Below are 20,454 nucleotides of genomic sequence, written 5' to 3' on the forward strand. Positions count from 1 at the left end.
AATGGTAAATTCTTTATTCTTGAGGAGTAGACAGCTTACTGCCCTATGGAGTTTCTAGGTTCCTTGCTTAAGCCTATTATTATGAATACATTTCTCTAAGTCCTATAGGTGCTATCTTTTGTGAAGAATGGCCTTGAGAGGGTGTTTGTCCTGGTTTCACTGTAGCCTCTCACTGCAGCATCACTGAGCAAAGACGCACAGTAGTGGAGAGCTTGTAAAATGATCTGTTCATAACAGGGAGGCTGTTTACTTTAAAAGGGAAATTAAGGCAGTGTAAATCCTGCATCTTTTTATAACAGTGAGGCTGTTGATTTTAGAAGGGAAATTATGGCAGTGTAAATCATGCATTTTGTCAAGAAAAGACATAAAAACATAAATGAAAGTAAGTTATCAATATTTATTTTTGAAAAAACTACCTGGTGTTAGCTGTGGAGAAATATTTAATACTTTAAGCAAGTAGTTCATTGTAATAGACCTTTTTAGACTTTCTTTTATTTGCTTTAAGCATATATAATTTAAATAGATTTATTCCTATCTGTAATTAAAACCATGGTAGCAGGCTATGTCAGAGAAGGCAATGGCACCCCACTCCAGTACTCTTGCCTGGAAAATCCCATGGACGGAGGAGCCTGGTAGGCTGCAGTCCTTGGTGTTGCTGAGTCAGGGACAACTGAGAGACTTCATTTTCACTTTTCACTTTCATGCACTGGAGAAGGAAATGGCAACCCACTCCAGTATTCTTGCCTGGAGAATCCCAGGGACAGAGGAGCCTAGTGGGCTGCCATCTATGGGGTCACACAGAGTTGGACAAGACTGAAGTGACTTAGCAGCCACAGACTATGTCATTATAGCAAATGTAACAACAATAGAACGGGAGAAATATCAATAACCTCAGATATGCAGATGACACCACCCTTATGGCAGAAAGTGAAGAGGAACTAAAAAACCCCTTGATGAAAGAAGAGAGTGAAAAAGTTGGCTTAAAGCCTAACATTCAGAAAACTATGGCATCTGGTCTCATCACTTCATGGAAAATAGATGGGGAAACAGTGGAAACAGTGTCAGACTTTATTTTTGGGGGCTCCAAAATCACTGCAGATGGTGACTGCAGCCATGAAATTAAAAGACACTTACTCCTTGGAAGGAAAGTTATGACCAACCTAGATAGCATATTCAAAAGCAGAGACATTACTTTCCCAACAAAGGTCCGTCTAGTCAAGGCTATGGTTTTTCCAGTGATCATGTATGAATGTGAGAGTTGGACTGTGAAGAAAGCTGAACGTGGAAGAATTGATGCTTTTGAAGTGTGGTGTTGGAGAAGACTCTTGAGAGTCCCTTGGACTGCAAGGAGATCCAACCAGTCCATTCTGAAGGAGATCAGTCCTGGGTGTTCATTGGAAAGACTGATGCTAAAGCTGAAACTCCAATACTTTGGCCATCTGATGCGAAGAGTTGACTCATTGGAAAAGACCCTGATGCTGGGCGGGATTGGGGGCAGGAGGAGAAGGAGACGACAGAGGATGAGATGGCTGGATGGCATCACTGACTCTATGGACGTGAGTTTGGGTGAACTCCAGGAGTTGGTGATGGACAGGGAGGCCTAGCGTGCTGCGATTCATGGGGTCACAAAGAGTTGGACACGACTGAGGGACTGAACTGAACAACAATAGAAAGCCTTTTTGACTTTCTTATTGTATGGACAAATAGGTTTCAACAGTCAAAAGTGAAAAATCATGAACTTAAATCATCTCCACCTAAAGATTGGGTTAAAATTTCAGTGAAGCCAAGTTTATTCTTCATTATTTTGTTAAATCCTGAAATCATCTTAACTTTCATCTCTGCCCCGCCCCGCCCCCCCCTTCTTAAACGTTTTTAAAATGGGGAAGTCATAGGGATTGAAATGGACATAGTTGTGTTGCGTATTTTTTCCTTGGGTTCAGACTCCTCAGAATCATCTCAGAGAATTTAGTCTGTGTATTATTAACATTTTTAAATCTGAGCTTTCTCATCTATATAAAACTTTATTATATATTTATAAAATACATAAAACTTGACAACCTTTATGTTCCTTTATGGTTAGTATGTGCTTTCAAAATACTTACTTTAAAATGATGTCAGATCTAAAGTTAATAGAAAACAGTGGATATACAGAGTTGTAGTAATTAAGCAGATCCTGTTCTTGAACCTTACATTCTCATTCTCGGTTTTCATTTCAGCTTTTGAATAATACTTAATGATGTGCAAGCATAAACCAAGTAAAAATAAAAATCTGCTTTCAGGTAGCGTGAAGCACCATACAGTCCCAACACTGTGAGCAGTGATCGCCCTCCTCTGGGACTCACCCCATATCCAGGGCCCTTGTGGGGTCATGGGGTGCGGGGAGGACACTGGAATAGCTCAGTCTGACTCAGAAATGGGTCAGATATTCTCAGTGTACTAATGTCAGGACATTTGGATGCCCCTTGTTTTATGTCACTTCAGTAGACAGGTTACTGAATTTAGGGCAGGAAAAGACCTAACTATCTGGTAACCTAACCCTGTCCCTTTGTTTTGTTATGTAAAATCAGGACCCACCGATGTTTTAGGAGGTCCATAGTCAGCCCACCTGGCATTTCCCCTCTTTGGGAACCCAGCACAGGTAAATGCACTTCGCCTGCAGCCATCCTAGACGGTCGAGAGATGCTGAAACTGCGGAGCAGCAAAACCCAGTCTGTACAGCAAGCTGTGCCTCTCCAAATCCTGATTTTGAAATAAAAGTCATTTTTCAATTTATGCTTTCTGTTTACTTTTACTCATTGCTGTTGGTAGTATCTAAGATGTGCTGTAGAGCTTGTGAGAACAAGTTACTAAGAGACTCAAAAATAAATGTTAGTAGAAAAGTGCATGGAGGGAGAAACCTGATTTTTTAAAAAGTAACCTTTGAAGTCGTTGTCATTCGTTCAGTCAGTCCCGTCTGACTCTCCATGACCCCATGGACTGCAGCACACCAGGTTTCTCTGTCCTTCACTGTTTCTCAGAGGTTGCTCAACCTCGGGTCCATCGAGTCGGTGATGCCATCCAACCATCTCATCCTCTATTGCCCGCTCCTCCTGCTCTCAGTCTTTCCCAGCATCAGGGTCTTTTCCATTGAGTCGGCTCTTTGCATCAGGTGGCCAAAGGATTGGAGCTTCATCATCAGTCCTTCCAATGATTATTTAGAACTGATTTCCTTTAGGATTGACTGGTTTGATCTCCTTGCTCTCCAAGGGATTCTCAAGAGTTTTCTCCAGCAACACAATTTGAAAGCATCAGTTCTTCAGCTCTCAGCCTTCTTTAGGGTCCAACTCTCACATCCATACATGACTACCGGAAGAACCATAGCTTTGACTAGATGGACTTTTCTTGGCAAAGTGATGTCTCTGCTTTTTAATACACCATTTAGATTGGTCATAGCTTTTCTTCTAAGGAGCAAGCATCTTTTAATTTCAGTCGCCATTTGCAGTGATTTTTGAGCCCAAGGAAATAAAGTCTTTCACTGTTTACATTGTTTCCCCATCTATTTGTCACAAAGTGATGTGACCAGATGCCCTGATCTTAGGTTTTTGAATGTTGAGTTTTAAGCCAGCTTTTTCACCGTCCTCTTTCACCTTCATCAAGAGGCTCTTTAGTTCCTCTTTGCTTTCTGCTGTTAGGGTGGTATCATCTGCATATCTCAGGCTATTGATATTTCTCCCGGCAGTCCTGATCCAGCTTGTGATTCATCCAGCCCAATGATGTACTCTGCATATAAGTTAAATAAGCAGGGTGACAATATACAGCCTTGACGTACTCCTTTCCCAATTTGGAACCAGTCTGTCTTTCCGTGTCTGATTCTAACTTGCTTCTTGACTTGCATACAGGTTTCTCAGAAGGCAGGTAACATGGTCTGATAGTCCCATCTCTTTAAGAAATTTCCAGTTTGTTGTGATCCACACAGTCAAAGGCTTTGGTGTAGTCAGTACAGCAGATGTTTTTCTGGAGTTCTCTCTTTTTTTTCTGTAACCCAGCAGATGTTGGCATTTTGATCTCTGGTTCCTCTGCCTTCCCTAAATCCAGCTTGCACATCTGGAAGTTCTCAATTCATGTACTGTTAAAGTCTAGCTTGAAGGATTTAGAGCATTACCTTGCTAGTATGTGAAATGAGCACAATTGTGTGGTAGTTTGAACATTCTTTGGCATTGCCCTTTGGGATTAGAATGAAAACTGACCTTTTCCAGTTGTGTGGTCACTGCTGAGTTTTCCAAATTTGCTGGCATGTTGAGTGCAACTCTCTAATAGCATCATGTGTTAGGATTTGAAATAGCTCAGCTGAAATTCCATCATCTCCACTAGCTTGTTCATAGTAATGCTTCCTATGGCCCACTTGACTTTGCGGTCCGTGATATCTGACTCTAGGTGAGTGAGCACACACACCATCGTGGTTATCTGGGCCTGTAAGACCTTTTTTGTTCAGTTGTTCTTTGTATTCTTGCCACTTCTTAGTATCTTCTGTTTCTCTTAGGTCCATACCAATTCTATCCTTCCATCTTTGCATGAAAGGTTACCTATTAACCAGTAGTTTTTTCTTTCTAAACTTTATTTTCTAGTTTCGTAAACTAAACAAGCACATGCTCAGTGTAAGACAAATCGCTAAAAAGAGTAAAACCGTCCTGACCTCGCCTCCTTCTGTTGGTTCATTTAGCAACTATTTCCATGCAGCTGTTGTGTCCCATGGTCGCCTCTGATTCTCAGGGAGACGGGAGAGAAGTGGGCAGTGACTCCTGTCTTCCCCAACCCCAAACATGCAGAGGCCATGTCCTAATGAGGAGGATGGACAGCACAGGAATGTCAGCGTCACGTCGGGTAGTGAGAAGCATGAGTAGAAGTGTGCTGGTTAGAGAAGGCAGCCAGGGAGGGCTTCTCGGAGGTGATGACCTCGGCCCTCAGGCCTGGGCACAGGAGAAGAGGTACCTTCAGCCTGTGGAAACGGCAAATGCTAATGTCCTGAGGTTGAAAATGCTCGCAGGAGCCGCAGTGAGCCCGCCGCAGCAGCAGCTACTCTCTGGGCTGAGAGTGACTGGGAGGAAGTGCTGTCAGGCAGGGGCAAGCCTGGGGTGCTTTGCTTTTGTTTCCAGGTGTGATGAGAAGCCAGTTGTGATTGATGTTTTGGATGTAACCCCAGGTGCCCGTGCACAGGCCGTGGTCAGTATCTGCTTGAGACACGCTGCCAGCAGTGGTGCGTTTCCTTCCGGACGTTCCGTGGGAGTGTTTGCACGAGCGCCTTAAGTTCAGGACATGTTAGGGGGGCTTTACTGCATGCATAGGGCTATGGTGTCCTGGTGTCTTAACATCGTTTTTTGTTTTTGAAACATGTCAGTCATTTCCATATTGGTGTCAATGGAGCAGCAAAACTGCCTCATCTTTAAATGTATTTCCTGTAACAAGTCAAAATATTTTAGTCTAAAATATTTTAAACTTTGTGGGTCAGGAGGCAAAATCAAGGTATGTAGGTATAGTGAGAAAACCATTTTCACGAATTTTTTATTGACGAAACAAGTTCAGTAAAGTCTTTTGTAATACAATTCTAATGAGGATAAAATTCTCCTTTTGGGGAGGGATAACTTAATAGCGGTTCAGATTGAGAGTTCTTGTCACGAAAATTGATGTTAATGTTTCCTAATACTGCCACGTAGTAAGATTTTAGGGATTTCACCGAATGCTGTTTCATACGGATGGGGGCTGCCAGATCCTGCTACCAGTCCCTGAGCAGATGTCTTCCTGGAGCGCATGCTTGCCTAGGAAAGATCTCTGGGATCCCCCGAGAGTGTCCCCTGCGTGTTCTTTGTAGCAGGCTATCTGAGTGCAGAGGAAGCGCCTCGGTTTTGCAGTCACTTGGGTTTTGAGTAAATGTGTGCTTTGCCCTTTCCTCAAGGTCTATAAGTCGTTGCTGGAACTGTAGGTGGCTTGTGGGAAATAGATTATGTTAAATTTCCATGAGAATTGAGATCCCACGGTTTTAACTTCTGGCACTGCAGGACAGGAAGTGTATAAAACTGCTTGTTGTTACTTAATGTGTGGAAATGGCTCTCGCTCCCCCTCCCCGCTTGGGACTTCTGACCACAGCTCTTCAGGCAACCACCTGAGTGGGTCTTCATGGTCAAGCAGATAAATCCGACTCCCCCTGAACTACTGCACAGCCAGGCCATTGCTGGTTCCTTGCTAACAAAGGTCGCTGAAGGGCGTCCTTCCACTGGTGCCACCTGGCTGTGGGCAAGAGCAGAAGGAGATCCTTCCCAGGCCCACACCCTCCCCCCGTCCCTTGGTCTGATCGAGGCTTGTCTGTGGGTGATGGAGTTGCGTGTCAGCACAGAGACATGCCTTATCTAAACTGTTCGGCCCTGTCCAGTTATTAGGTTCTTCTTTTTCATAAATAACAGTCGCCAGAAGAGGTTGATGAAGGCTTCTTAGCACATTTCTATAACACGAGCTCCGTCTACCAGCTGTTGTTGAAGGCAAGTCTCCAGACACACAGATATTTATTAAACATTTTGGCACGCAAATGGGGGACTCTCCACATATCAGTGTGCTGAAGTCTCAGGTGTTGTCCTTTAAATTAACTGTGGTGGTGGTGATGGTGGTTTAGTCACTAAGTTGAGTCCGACTTGTGACCCCATGGACTGTAGCACCGCGGGCTCCTCTGTCTGCTCCTGATCTGAAAGCTTTACAAGAGGCAGACAGGATTCTGAGGGCTCCTTTCTGTATACTGGTCAACACCAGGCTGCTAGAAAGCCCTCAGCCCTATGGTTTCTCATACAGCCATTTGGGACCAAGTCTTGGATATGACCCCCAGGTACCAGCTTTGGCACCTGCCCTATTCATACAGGGGTAAGAGGGTCCTGTGATATTTTAGCCCATCCCTGACTAACTGAGAGATATTCCTGGCATCCTTTACTCTGACTGATAAGCTGGTGATATCACCAGTTACAGCTCATTTCTTTAATCCATTTTGCCAGTTACCAAAACATTTAGTGTTTGGGGGGAGGGTTTTCAGAAGTTGTCTCTAAGGTGTCATGTTTAGCCTGAGTGCTTCCCTATACCCTTTCCTCTGGAACCTACCAGAGGAGGTAAGCAGTCCTGGCAGCTCAATGTAGGTTACTCAGCCTTAGCAGGAAGGCTGACTACAAGGAAGGTGTTAGAACCTGTTGATTATTTGACTTCATTTCCAAATTAATCATATGTGTACTCTGTGCGTCTTCTATGTTCAACGTGTGAGCACTAGCAGGGTAACGAGGTGAAGCTCTGTCCCTTTCCTTCAAGCTTAGATGTGCAGGGAACATGTGAGGTTAACCTACATACAAGGATCAGAGAATTCAAAAGATGGAGAGGTGACTCCCAATGGGAGAGGTTATATGGTATTAAAACTGATCTGCATGTTTAAAATCCATGTTTTAATTATCTTTACAATGATTATAAAGGAAATGATGCCACGTCATCTTTTGAAGATTATGATTAGATTTTAGTTTGGCTTTCTTGGTTAACAAAATGAACTTGATGTTTTGGCAGCTCTGTGTGTGTGTGTGTGTGTGTGTGTGTGTGCGCGTGTGTGTGTGTGTGTGTGTGAATTGTCAGCTGAGTCTTGCTTGCATAGAACCTGCAAACTTGCACATATCCCAAATCCCAATAGTATATATAGAAAGGACTTTCTTCCCACAGTCTCAAAATTGTGCATTCTGCATCGCTCCTAAGTAATTCATTATTCAGATTTTAGGAGCTCAGAAGAAATTTCCCATTGGGACAGTGTTAAAATGTCATGGTATATGCCTTTGTCATTGAAATTACAGACTCTTAAATCAGCCCTCTCTAACCTTTTTGGTCTTTGATCTTGCAGAGTGTCTTGTTCTGGTAAATAGTAATTGCTTAAATATATTATTAACGGTAGTGTGATTAATCTTAATTCTGTATCTTGGCAGTAGGAAGGTGGAGTGTGCAGGAGGATGGATGTGGAGAGTAAGAGTTTGTTTTGTGTTGCTCTGCCCTGGGCAGGACCTTGCTGTGGACCACGTATCCCTGAAGAAATTTAATGTTTCTTCTTAACTATGTGTTATGCTGTCTGCCCGTGGTTCTGACCCAGAGAGATCACCCCTCAGTATTGAAATAGTTCTTAATCCCGCTTATCTCCGCTAGGTGAGGGGAGGTAGTGATTCACTGATGCCCTCTGAGAGGCAGCTGGGGTCACTTATCTTGATGTATCAGTACTTGATGATATTGATAACCCAGACATTTTTAATTGGTGGAAGTTCAGGCAGCATAACTGAATGATAAACATTCTGGGGCTATGAATTTTTTCCCTTTGTATTTGGTCTTTTTTTCCCTTTGAAACAGAGGCCGTGAATCACTTGTGTAATGAAGAACGAACGTGAGGAGAGAAGAGAGTCTAGGATTTATGACTTTGGTCCTGGGTGGTTGATAACGCTCATCGTACGGGGGCGTGCTGGAGGAACAGCAGATACAGGGTGGACGTGGAGGCCAGCTGAAGATTCCTGGAGGCATTCACGGCAGACGGCCACTAGGTGCTGGGTTTATCAAGCTGCATCTCAGCTGGGAGGTCTCCGTAAGAGGCATCAAATTAGGAACTTCAGTGATGGATGGCTTTCTGGGCTGTGGTGAAATCACCTTTGAGGTGATGACAGCCCACTCAAGGAGCAGACAGCAAGGGTCTCCAGGAGGTGGGGGAGCCAGGACGCTGGGGGTCGGCATCTGCTCACTGAACTGCGGCAAGGAGTGGGATCGACCTGTTCTCTCCTTTCTTGGCCCTTTCAGCTACTTGCAGTTCACTGATGACATCCTTAAAGAAGACATGAGTCAATGACTGTAGCTCTTTGTGAACTGATACTTTAACATAACCACATAAATCATTTGCTGATATCAGTCTGTGACTGCGTGATGGTGAAAGCATGTCATTAGCAATGTTTGTCTTAGGTGTTAAGTGGCAATGCGCATTCTGGACCTTTATGTCTACAGAACACTTTGTTATTTAGTCACTAAGTCATATTTGACTCTGTGACCCCAGGAACTGTAGCCCGCCAGGCTCCTCTGTCCATAGGATTCTCCAGGCAAGAATACTAGAGTGGGTTGCCATTTCTTTCTCCAGGGGACCTTCCCGACCCAGGGGTTGAACCCATCTCCTGCATAGGCAGGCAGAATTGTTTACCACTGAGCCACCTGGGAAGCCCACAGAATGCTTTACAACCTATTTTCCTGTTCTCGGCTAGAATTGAGGCAAAATGAATAAAAGTAAGAAACTTGGCATAGCCAGATCTTAGCACATGCTACTGTGTACAGAATACCCTCTCACATGGCCGCTAACCCATTCGCTCCACGTAAAGTGTCTAGCTGCTGAAACCTTCCCCAGGGTTGGGCAGTCACCTGGGGCTGGAAAAGGACTAGGGGGACAGGGCAGAAATCCAAGACTGCTGGGGGCGTGGTGGGATCCACATGTGACTGGTTTGAGCCTCCGAAGGAGTCCGGTATTAGGGTCTGTAGGTGGTTTAGAACCTGACCTTAGAGCATCTAGGGGGCCCAAGTTGCAAATGACTAGTTTGAATTCAACAAAATGCTTAACCATTGTTGTTCTGCATTTTGTCGTCACTGAGCTAAACCCTCAGTTTTGAAGGAAGAGTTGAACGTTTCCAGCCAGACTCACCAAACTTCATTATATCTGTTTTGTCAGAGTGTCCTATTTTATTGGAAGTACTTACGGCAGTCACTCTCATGTTACATGACTTTTAATTCCCGATGGCTCTTAAATCCTCTAATCCTTATGTTTTGTTCATTTCTGTCTGTCTACATTGTTGCAAGCTCCCTAAGAAAGAAGAAAGAGTTAGTCACTCAGTGGTGTCTGAGCCTTTGCAACCCCATGGACTGTAGCCTACCAGGCTCCTCTGTCCATGGGATTTTCCAGAATACTGGAGTGGGGTGCCATTTCCTTCTAAGGATGGGGCAATATCTGTGTGTCTAAACATCTTCAGTGGGCAGCTCCTGAGTGTAGATACCTTGTTGACAAGCGTGTTGACATCCAAGGGTGATGGCATTTCAGGTAGGCGGTGGCTGGGCCCCGAGTGTCGCCCAAGGCTGCCGAGTGCCCTTCATGTCAGAGTGCGCGCTACCCTACTGAAACCGTGTATGTTGTGGCTGGTCTGCTGAGTGCCTCAAAATGCCGGTAAAGTCACACAGCAGGCAGGCTCTTTGGGGCAGAGAGAGTGAAATCAAGGAGCATGATCTGAAGCTGCAGCTGTAGGTGAATCAGTTAAATAACTCACACTCCACTTTTGGTTACTTAGCATTTCTACACCATTTAGCGTCTGACGAAGCCTCATTTGACGTGATGAATACGTCACTTTTTGGCTTGTGTGTCTTCGGGACAAGAGTTTGGTCTGAGGTGTAAGCTTGTGGGGCGTAAAATCACCATCTCTCATTTATATAGATTGTAACCTGAAACTTCGTACCAAAGGCTGTTTTCTAGAGTAACTCAGACTTGCCCCAGAGCTAAGATTTATTTCCTCTAATACAGAACTGCCTTCTCGGAGAAGCTGGTTTTTGATCATTAGATCAAAACTGAAGAATCGGAGTTTGAATAATACATAAAGTTTAGGCATCTTTTTTTTTTTTAATTGTTTATTTGACTGTGCAGGGTCTCAGCTGTGGCATGAGAACACTTAGTTGCAGCACATGGGATCCAGTTGCCTGCGAGGGATGGTGCACGGGCCGCCCATGCTGGGAGCTGGGTGTCTTAGCCACCGGACCAGCACAGGAGCCCCTGTGGGCGTCATGGTGCTCATCAGGCCATCAGTTGGACAAGCGGGGTTCTAAGCACGGTTGTTTCTGACCCTTGAGTTGTGAATTCCTTGGGATATGGGAGCATAATCAGTGGAATGTTATAACTAGACCTCAAAGAGCAAGCCGTACGCAGTGTTTATTGTCAAAGACTATACTTTCTTGTTGCCAGAATAAGTGAATTAATTAAAAAAAATTTATTCGGCTTAAGTTGCATTAGTATTTCAGGCCACGTAAACTTGTAGCTAATCTTCAATCCGCTTGGGTTTTAGGTGTGAAAAGTGGACCAACAAGGCACAGTGCTGTGGCCAGCTCACGGAAAGGCTGCCAGGACCTCCTCAGACTGCGGGAGGAATCCAGGAGGAAGGGGAGAGGCCAGGAGGTCAGTGTGTGCAAACATTGTCTTAAACTTTCCGCTGCTGCCGTGCCGTGATGTTCTGCCCTGGGTTAATGCCACATAAACTACTCTGTCCAGCTTGCGTTTGATTTTTTTAAAAATTAATTATGGGTGGATGTTGGGAAACTCTGACAGTAAAACCAAGAGCATTGCTTACATTCAGGACAGAGTTACTACTTGGGGAGCCAACCTCCTTGTGCCCTTTGCCAGGGCATTTCTCGCTTGTAAAAACGCCACCAGCTTCCCTCGAGCAGAGAGCGTTGGCCGAGCCAGCAATTGTTGTTCTATAATCTGAGTAGTAAACAGCCACTAGGTAGGAGGTGAAGAACCCGGCCATCTGGGATTTGTGAGCTGCTCACGGCCTGACCCGAAGCCGTTGGAGGGAACAGTTTTGCTGCTGAGATTCGGGTCTTCTGAGGCTGCAGCCTGGGAACCTGCTCGCACGCGCTCGCTCTCTCTCTCTCTCTCCTCTCTCTCTCCCCCGCCCCCTCCCCACTGTCTCAGAGCAGTACTGAGTTCTGAGGCCCACACGCTGAGGCTCACATGGGCCACTCCAGGAGGACTTTACACTTCTTGATCCTTCAACATCTGCTCTCACGGCCGAGCTCTTGAATTAGCCCTTTGTTATCCTGTGCCACGTTTTTATGAGGCCAAGAAACTATAATAGAGTGAAACTTGAAATCCAAGTGACACGACAGCTGCAGCGATAAGCATGCAGCGATCAGGAAGGAGCCAGTTTTTAGGGGGAGCCACAGATTCACAGGGAAAGAAACTGTCAAGCCCCCCTGACACGTGTGAAGCCCCCCGGGCCTCTGGCTCCCGTGTCATGACTGGTGACCGCCCTGAGCCTGGCGCAGCTTGCAGATGTGCCTGGCCCGGCCACCCTGTCCTGGTGCCCCTGTGGTGAGCTGGTGGCCTGCGACCGCACCCAGGATGGGTTTCCGTGCCCCGGTCTTCTTCCTCAGTGCGACGTGGCCACTAGCCTTTCCTTGGGAAAAACTAGGGTCAGAGCTGGGCCAGCACTCACTCCTCTGATACTTGTTATGTGCGCACTCTGTCCTGCCCTGCTCCTTCCCGTGGGTCCCGTCCACCCTGAAGGGGACTGGCCCCTACTGGTTCCACGGGAAAGAATCTCCTGGAGGGCCTCCCCGCCTCCCGTATTCCTAGTCTCTCTCTCACCCCTCTTACCCTTTGGGAACCATGTTTTATGTTCATGAGTCTGTATGTTGTAAATAAATTCATTTGCGTCGTATTTTAGATTCCACAGATAAGTGATATACTATGGTATTTGTCTTTTTCTGTCTGACTTCACTCAGTATGATTATCTCCAGGTCCGTCCGTGCTCCTGCAAAACGGCATTATTTCATTCTTTTTTATGGCTGAGTATTACATTTACATACACACACTCACACCACACAACCTCTTTATTCATTCAGTCTCTGGGTTGGGAAGATCCTGGAGGAGAAAATGGCATCCGGCTCCAGTATTCTTGCCGGAAGAATTCCTGGACAGAGGAGCCTGGCAGGCTACAGTCCATGGGGTCGCCAAGAGTTGGACAGAACGGAGCGACTAGGCACAGCACATTATATACACATACACGCACACACACCATACAACCGCTTTATCTGTTCATCTGTCAGTAGACATGTAGATTGCTTCCACGTCCTGGCTGCTGCAAACAGCACTGCAGTGAACACTGGGGTGTGTGTATCTTTGCACATTACAATTTTCTCTGCATGTATGCTCAGAAGCGGTTACTTTACATTTAGTTTTTGAGGAACCTCCATGCTGTTCTCCATCGTGGCTGCGCCAGTTTACCTTCCCACCAGCAGTGTGGGAGGGTTCCCTTTTCTCTACACCGTCTCCAGCATTTATTGTTTCTAGACTTCTTGATGATGGGGATTCTGGCAGGTGTGAGGTGATAACTCCTTGTGGTTTTGATTCACATTTCTCTAGTAATGAGTGATGTTGAGTCTCTCTTCGTGTGCCTCTTGGCCACCTGGATGTCTTCTCTGGAGACATGTCTATTTGGGTCTGATCCCCCTGCAAGACTCTAAGTGGCAGGACTCTCGGGTTCTACCTGAGACCTTCTGAGTTGGTGTTTCCTGTGAAAGCCCCCATCCAGTACAGTCTCCCACCTCAGGAAGGAACTTGGCTACCAGCACAGAGGGTTTACCTTGTCTTCCTCAGGGCAGAGGACACAACCCGGATTTCCAGGCTTCCACAGACCTTTGTCCTGATCTGTTACTCTTGTCCTCATTCACTGCACAGCCTTTTCTCTAATGAATCAAGCGCTCATCATGCCTGAGGGCAGTGGCCCCCTGCTTTGTCCCATCTCAGGGATCTGAAGTTGTTGGAGTACCTGACTCACACCCTTAGACATCCTGATGTCTTTAATATGAGGTGCATCTTGGGCACTAGAATTCTTAAAGATTCCTCCTAAGCTAATTCTAATATGAAACAGAGTTTGGAACCACTGTTATGCCTTAGGGACTATGTCTGGTGTCTGGTATAGTTCAAACAAGCAATTTATCTTGGAAGAAGTTCTGTTTGTTTCTGAACTCTTCTCATATAAACTGATTTTATTCTTTAGACTTTTAAGAAAACAAGAACAAAAACAAAATCCTGGTTTTATTTGCTTAATGGCTAAGTATTTTAGAAGTGTGAATTTAGGTAGCAATATGGAGATGAATGGTCATGGTTTATCACTGTACAGGTTAAAACCAAGAGCAATAACAACGTTTTTAAAATTCAATTTAAAATTTTAAAGATAGAATTTCCTGGCAGTTTTTGAGATCTTTGAATATGAGCGTGGGGAGGAGTGTTTATATTGGTATCTTATGTGATAGCAAGTCAGCAAAAGCACTTGAGTTTAGTTGCCTGGAGTTAAAAGCTTACTATGAAGTGAGAGTTGTAGTGGTGAATTAAATACAGGTCTCAGATCTGTGACTTACCAATGAAATGTTAGTCTTAAGGGTTATGCTAGTATCCAGTCATGTCTGTTTTCCCCCACCAAAACTGAGGTCTTACCTGCTTGTTTTCATTCCTTATCAGATTTCAAGACAACCGGGTGTTAAACTGAAATTTCAGACTTTTTAACATAGTCATGTTTTTATGTATAAATATATATTTAAGGGATTAGATTCCATCAAGCGCAACAATTGTTTTCAGTTTAAAAAAAAAAAAAAATCTTGCAACTGGATTTAACATTGAATAAAGCAGTTTTCCTCATAGCTCAGTTAGTAAAGAGTCTGTCTGCAATGCAGGAGACCCGGGTTCCATTCCTGGAGCAGGAAGATGCCCTGGAGAAGGAAATGGCAACCCCCTCCAGTATTCTTGCCTGGAGAATCCCATGGACAGAAGAGCCTGGCGGGCTACAGTCCATGGGGTCGCGAGAGTTGGACACGACTAGTAACTAAACCACAAAGCAGCTTTACAGGAAATATCTTTGATCTGCTAATGCCTCTACTGGAACAGAGAATTCTTGTGTAGAATATAGGATCGTATTTTTGTGTTTCCACATGAGAGCTAGCATCCATACTGTTTCTGTAGTTATGAAAATGGTTTAAAACACATGTGTCTCAGGACCCTGATGATCTTTTTTAATCTTAAACTTGAGGTAACACCTGCAGGTAGGGTGATGTCCTTTCTGGGCAGCCCTGCAGAGCAAGCCTGTGAGGCTGTGAATCCTGAGTTCTGTACGGTATAACAGGGTGGAAATCAGGGAGCCTGTGGGTACGGGTCCCGCCTGGGTAGGGGAGTAGCCTGGAGAGGATGTGGTGCATCCCGCAGTTTGGGCGGATGCCTCTCATCCTCGGTTGCTTCTGTTGTCAGCCTGCTCCAGAGTCACAGACTTGCGGTCTTCCCTCTACTTTGGAGAATTCTCATTTCTCTTTCTTTTACTTCTGGGGATCTACTCCATGTGTTACCTGAGCCTTCTGTGTCCCATGCCTCATGATTTTTTTGTATTTGTATATATCTTTCCTTTTTCATCTCCTTATTTCGTCCTGGGTATCTTCTCTTTTACCCTTCCCCCTATAGAGGTCTGTTTTTATTGTTGTTGTCAGTCACTAAGTCGTGTCCGACTCTTTGCGACCCCATGGACTGCAGCATGCCAGGTTTCCCTGTTCTTTCTGTATCTCCTGGAGCTTGCTCAAACTCATGTCCATTGAGTCATGGTGCCATCCAACAATCTCATCCTCTGTCACCCCCTTCTCCTCCTGCCATCAGTCTTTCCTAGCATCAGGGTCTTTTCCAGTTGGCTCTTTGCATCAGGTGACCAGAGTATTGAACCTACAGTATCAGTCCTTCCAATGAATATTCAGGGTTGATTTCCTTTAGGATTGACTGGTTTGATCTCCTTGCAGTCCAAGGGACTCTCAAGAGTCTTCTCCAACATCACAGTTCGAAATCATTAATTCTTTGATGCTCAGTCTTCTTTAGGGTTCAGCTTTCACATTTGCCAACAAAGGTCCGTCTAGTCAAAGCTGTGGTTTTTCCACGAGTCATGTATGGATGTGAAAGTGAAAGTCTTTCAGTCGTTTCTGACTCTTTGCAACCTCATGGACTGGGAATTCTCCAGGCCAGAATACTGGAATGTGTAGCCTTTCCCTTCTCCAGGGGATCTTCCCAACCCACAGATCAAACCCAGGTCTCCACATTGCAGGCAGATTCTTTACCAGCTGAGCCACATAGAAAGCATGGATGTGAGAGTTGGACTATAAAGAAAGCTGAGCGCCGAAGAATTGATGCTTTTGAACTGTGGTGTTGGAGAAGACTCTTGAGAGTCCCTTGGACTGCAAGGAGATCCAACCAGTCCATCCTAAAGGAAATCAGTCCTGAATATTCATTGGAAGGACTGATGCTGAAGTTGAAACTCCAATACTTTGGCCTCCTGATGCAAAGAACTGACTTATTTGAAAAGACCCTGATCCTGGGAAAGATTGAAGGAGGGAGGAGAAGGGGATGACAGAGGATGAGATGGTTGGATGGCATCACCGATTCAATGGACATGAGTTTGAATAGCTCTGGGAGTTGGTGATGAACAGGGAAGCCTGGCGTGCTGCAGTCCATGGGGTTGCAAAGAGTTGGAACTGAACTCACATTTGTACATGACTAGTGGAAGAACCATAGCTTTCACTAGATGGACCTTTGTTGGCAAAGTGATGTCTGCTTTTTAATACACTGTCTAGATTTGTCATAGTTTTTCTTCCAAGGAGCATGCGTCTTTTAATTTCATGGCTGTAGTCACTATCCACAGTGATTTTGGAACCCAAGAAAATATACTCTGTCACTGCTTCCATTGTTTCCCATCTCTTTGCCGTGAAGTGATGAGACCAGATTCCATGATCTTGGTTTTTTGAATGTTGAGATTTAAGCCAGCTGTTTTACTCTCCTCCTTCACCCTCACCAAGAGGCTTTCTAGTTCCTCTTCACTTTTGCAATAGGGTAGTGTCATCTGTATATCTGAGGTTATTGATATTTCTCCCAGCAGTCTTGATTCCAGCTTGTGCTTCTTCCAGCCCAGCATTTCTCAGATGTACTCTGCATAGAAGTTAAATAAGAAGGGTGACAATATACAGCCTTGACGTACTCCTTTTCCTATTTGGAACCATGTCCAGTTCTAACTGTTGCTCCTTGACCCGCATACAGGTTTGTCAGGAGACAGGTCAAGTGGTCTGGTATTCCCATCTCTCTTAAGAATTTTCCACAGTGTGTTGTGACCCACACAGTCAAAGGCTTTAGTGTAAGTCAATGAAGCAGAAGTAGATGTTCTTCTGGAACTCTATTGCTTTTTCTGTGATCCAGCAGATGTTGGCAATTTGATCTCTGGTTTCTCTGCCATTTCTAAATCTAGCTTGTACACCTGGAAGTTCTCGGTTCATGTATTGTTGAAATCTGGCTTGAAGGATTTTGAGCATTTCTTTGCTAGCATGTGAAATGAGCACTATTGTGCTATTCTTGGAGAAGGAAATGGCAACCTACTCCAGTATTCTTGCCTAGAGAATCCCATGGACAGAGGAGCCTGGTGGGCTGCTGTCCATGGGGTCTCACAGAGGCAGACACAACTGAAGGACTTAGCATGCATGCATGCATTGGAGAAGGAAATGGTGACTCACTCCAGTGTTCTTGCCTGGAGAATCCCAGGGACAGGGGAGCCTGGTGGGCTGCCGTCTATGGGGTCGCACAGAGTCGGACACGACTGAAGTGACACAGCAGCAGCAGCAGCAGCAGCAGCAGCAGTGCTATTCTTATGATAAACTTATATATTAAGTTTTAAAACTTCTTTGATTGTATTTTTCAGTTCTCATCATTCTATTTGGATTTTTTAAAATTTCCAGTGTTCTGCCAAAATTGTTTATTTCGTTTTTTATTTCTCTGTGCATAATCACATTTGTTTCCAACTCTAAGCCCAGTATCTGGGTCCTCTGGCTTCTTCAGTCTCTGTCTCTATTACCTGTTGTTTCTCTAGTTTTCTGCCGTACGTTCTCTAACACACTTGTTTAGTTTTGGCCTGTTTTCTTGCCGAGAGTTGAGGTAATCTGAGGCCGTGCTCCTCTTGGTGCAGCCAGCTGTCCCCCTGGCTCACCTGCAGGTTTCTCTTCCTCCATGACTCGCTGCCTTCTCAGCTTGGCAGCATCTCCATCAGCGTGTCTGTGTCTGGTCCAGCTTCACTGATTGTTCACGGTAGGGAGGTTGTCCTGAACTAGTTAGTCTGTCATTCCTGGACATAATGGGTGAATTTTAATGGCCATTAAAAAAATTTTTTTTTTCTCTAATTAGAGCCGGGATAAATCTTTCTCTGAGAAAAGAACAACAAGAGACCAAGTCAGCAGAATTTTTAAGATGAACATTCAAGTCATTGGTTGCAAAAGACATGTTAACCATCTCTTAAAGAGTTGAAAACAGATATAACTCAATAAAGAATTACAAAATCTGAGAGCTATTATTTCCATTAGAGATTTTTTTGTTTAGTACTCAGTTTTAATGGAAAAAGCCATCTTGTACATTGGTGGGAAACTGTCTTTTTTAGATTTATTACCTTAAATATATGCTTATAAATTTGTTGAACCATTTATTATTTTGAGACTCCAATTGAGCAGTGCCATTACCTCCAAAATCTTAGCTTATAATATGTGGGTCATTGGCAAGGAAATATATTTCTGCCATCTTTTCAGAAGGACAAGCATAAGATGTTATGACAAATCGTAACCTGTTTTCTCTTGCTTGTTTAATGTTGTCAGACATAGAACCCAATGAAGATAAATATAACATTAATGCTAGTTATACAGTAAACATATATGAATATGTGGGATTTTTTTTCTCCTCCAAAAGTACTTTTGTTATTGTTGTTCAAATATTATCAGCCTTAACACAGTCTTTCTTGTAAGTCATCAACCGGACAAGAAAACACAGCTTCCCTAAGAGGGTCTGTTTTTAAGTCTTGTTTTGGAGCCTTCTGTACCCAGCAGGTCTGTCATGAGAGGGCGAATGCTGGGTCAGAGTGTAGGGAGTGTCTAACTGGTTTCATAAGCTTGGAGACTTAGAGCGAAGTGAGGAGCCCAACAGTTAAAATTATACAAGTGCATTTATTATATTTTTGAGTCACTAAGTTATGTCCGAGTCTTTGCAACCCCAGGGACTGTAGTGCAGCAGGCCCCTCTGTCCGTGAGATTTCCCAGGCTAGAACACTGGAGGAGTTTGCCATGCCATCCTCCAGGGTCTCTTCCCAAACCAGGGATTGAACCTGCATATGTTGTGTCTCCTGCGTTGCCAGGTGGGTTCTTTAACCGCTGTGCCACATGGGAAGCCCACCCTTAGGACAACAGTGGTTAAAAACAGAGAGAAGGAAGAAAAGACACTACACACCCAATCAAGCGCTTAAATTTCTACATCTCTTATACTGAGTAGAAAACAAATGATGAATAATGACTTGCATATGTTCCAGTAATTGCTTGTTCTCACATATTTTATTAGCCTGTGCGCCTTCCAGGACACAAGCTTTAATCTTTTGATACTGTTCGTAATACAGCATGACACACACAATTGATGTTTTGTAAATATTTACTGAGTGAATAAAGGCTGCATGTATTTCCCTTCTGCTTTTTTGAGTTCTCATCTTACACTCTTCCTAGCACTTTTAACCATCACCCAGTGATGTCGTGTTCATCATAATCTATCCAGGAAAGAGGGCATCTGTGCCGTCTCGATGTAAACCAGAGCTGATGCTTCCCGGAGCCTCCTCTCCTCCCACAGGCCCCGGGACAAGCTCTCCGCTGCGCTGCTGGAGCCGCTGCTGTTTTGTGAATGTGCTCTTACCCTTTGCAGTAATTCCAGGACCCTGGCTGCCTGCCACTAGATAGTGCGCTTGGCCAGAAGCATGTAATCTTGTGGGTTGTTTTGTTTTTAAAGTTTAACTTTCAAGTTGAAAGAGCCGTTGACTCACCCAAATGACAGGTGATATTTATTTTGTTTCTTGACAAATCTGCACGAGCATGCTGTTATTACCCACTTAGGAGAACTGCCACACTTCCTGAAGGATGACCCCCTCTGTAAACGTCCCTGTAAACAACTGCCCATTGTTCAGACACCCCCCCACCCCCCAAGAGCAGTAAGATGGGGCCTGCCTCCCGTGGGGGCCTTTGCAGATGGTTTGAGAGAGGAGCTGGCAGAGCCTGCAGGGACTGGGATTTCTGGCACCAGGATCTGTAACTGCTTTGATGAGCCATTCCTGGCAAAGCGCACCCAGAGCTGGCAGTGCAAGGGGCGGGGGGTTGCTCATTATGACAGGTGTCCAGTCTGCCAGCAGATGCGACTCTGTGAGTCCATCCGACAACCTGCTGCCGCTGGGAGGTGTGACAAGTGCTTGTGGCTCTGTGAGCCTACTGTTGTTTCTTTTTGTGTATGAGAAAAAAATATTTATATAGAAAACATTAGGAAAGAATCTTCACAGAGCACCACCTGTCCTTTCCGGGGCTTTCTGTGCCCGGTGGCTGCTGTGTGCCGCGTTCTAACGTGTGCTTCAGAAAGCCTCAGCTGTGCCCCGTCCGGGCGGTGGTGGACGTGAGGGCTACCGGGTCAATGCTGAAGCCACTCTCGTGAGCTCCCAGCGGTCCTCTTGGGCCAGTAAAGGCAGAGGCCGACATAGAGCCCTCCCCATCCCGCCCCCGCCCCCTCCAGAGGTCTGGAGGCAGAGGACACTACGAGGCATCCCGTTAGCATCTGCC

General features: G+C 45.0%; 1 protein-coding gene across 5 annotated transcripts in view; it reads left to right on the plus strand.

Moving 5' to 3' along the window:
• Positions 1-20,454, plus strand: part of MCPH1 (microcephalin 1) — a 232,250-nt gene that overhangs the window by 32,729 nt on the left and 179,067 nt on the right. For all 5 annotated transcript variants that reach the window (XR_009733964.1, XM_061404069.1, XM_061404068.1 and 2 more), the window contains one exon: positions 11,103-11,212. Coding sequence is in view for 4 of the 5 variants with exons in the window: in XM_061404069.1 (XP_061260053.1) it covers positions 11,103-11,212 (110 nt within the window). In the remaining variant the exon portion in view is untranslated. The remainder of the gene's footprint in view (positions 1-11,102; positions 11,213-20,454) is intronic.

This window comes from Bos javanicus, chromosome 27, assembly GCF_032452875.1.
Source record: "Bos javanicus breed banteng chromosome 27, ARS-OSU_banteng_1.0, whole genome shotgun sequence".
In the NCBI taxonomy this organism is placed as follows: Eukaryota; Metazoa; Chordata; class Mammalia; order Artiodactyla; family Bovidae; genus Bos; species Bos javanicus.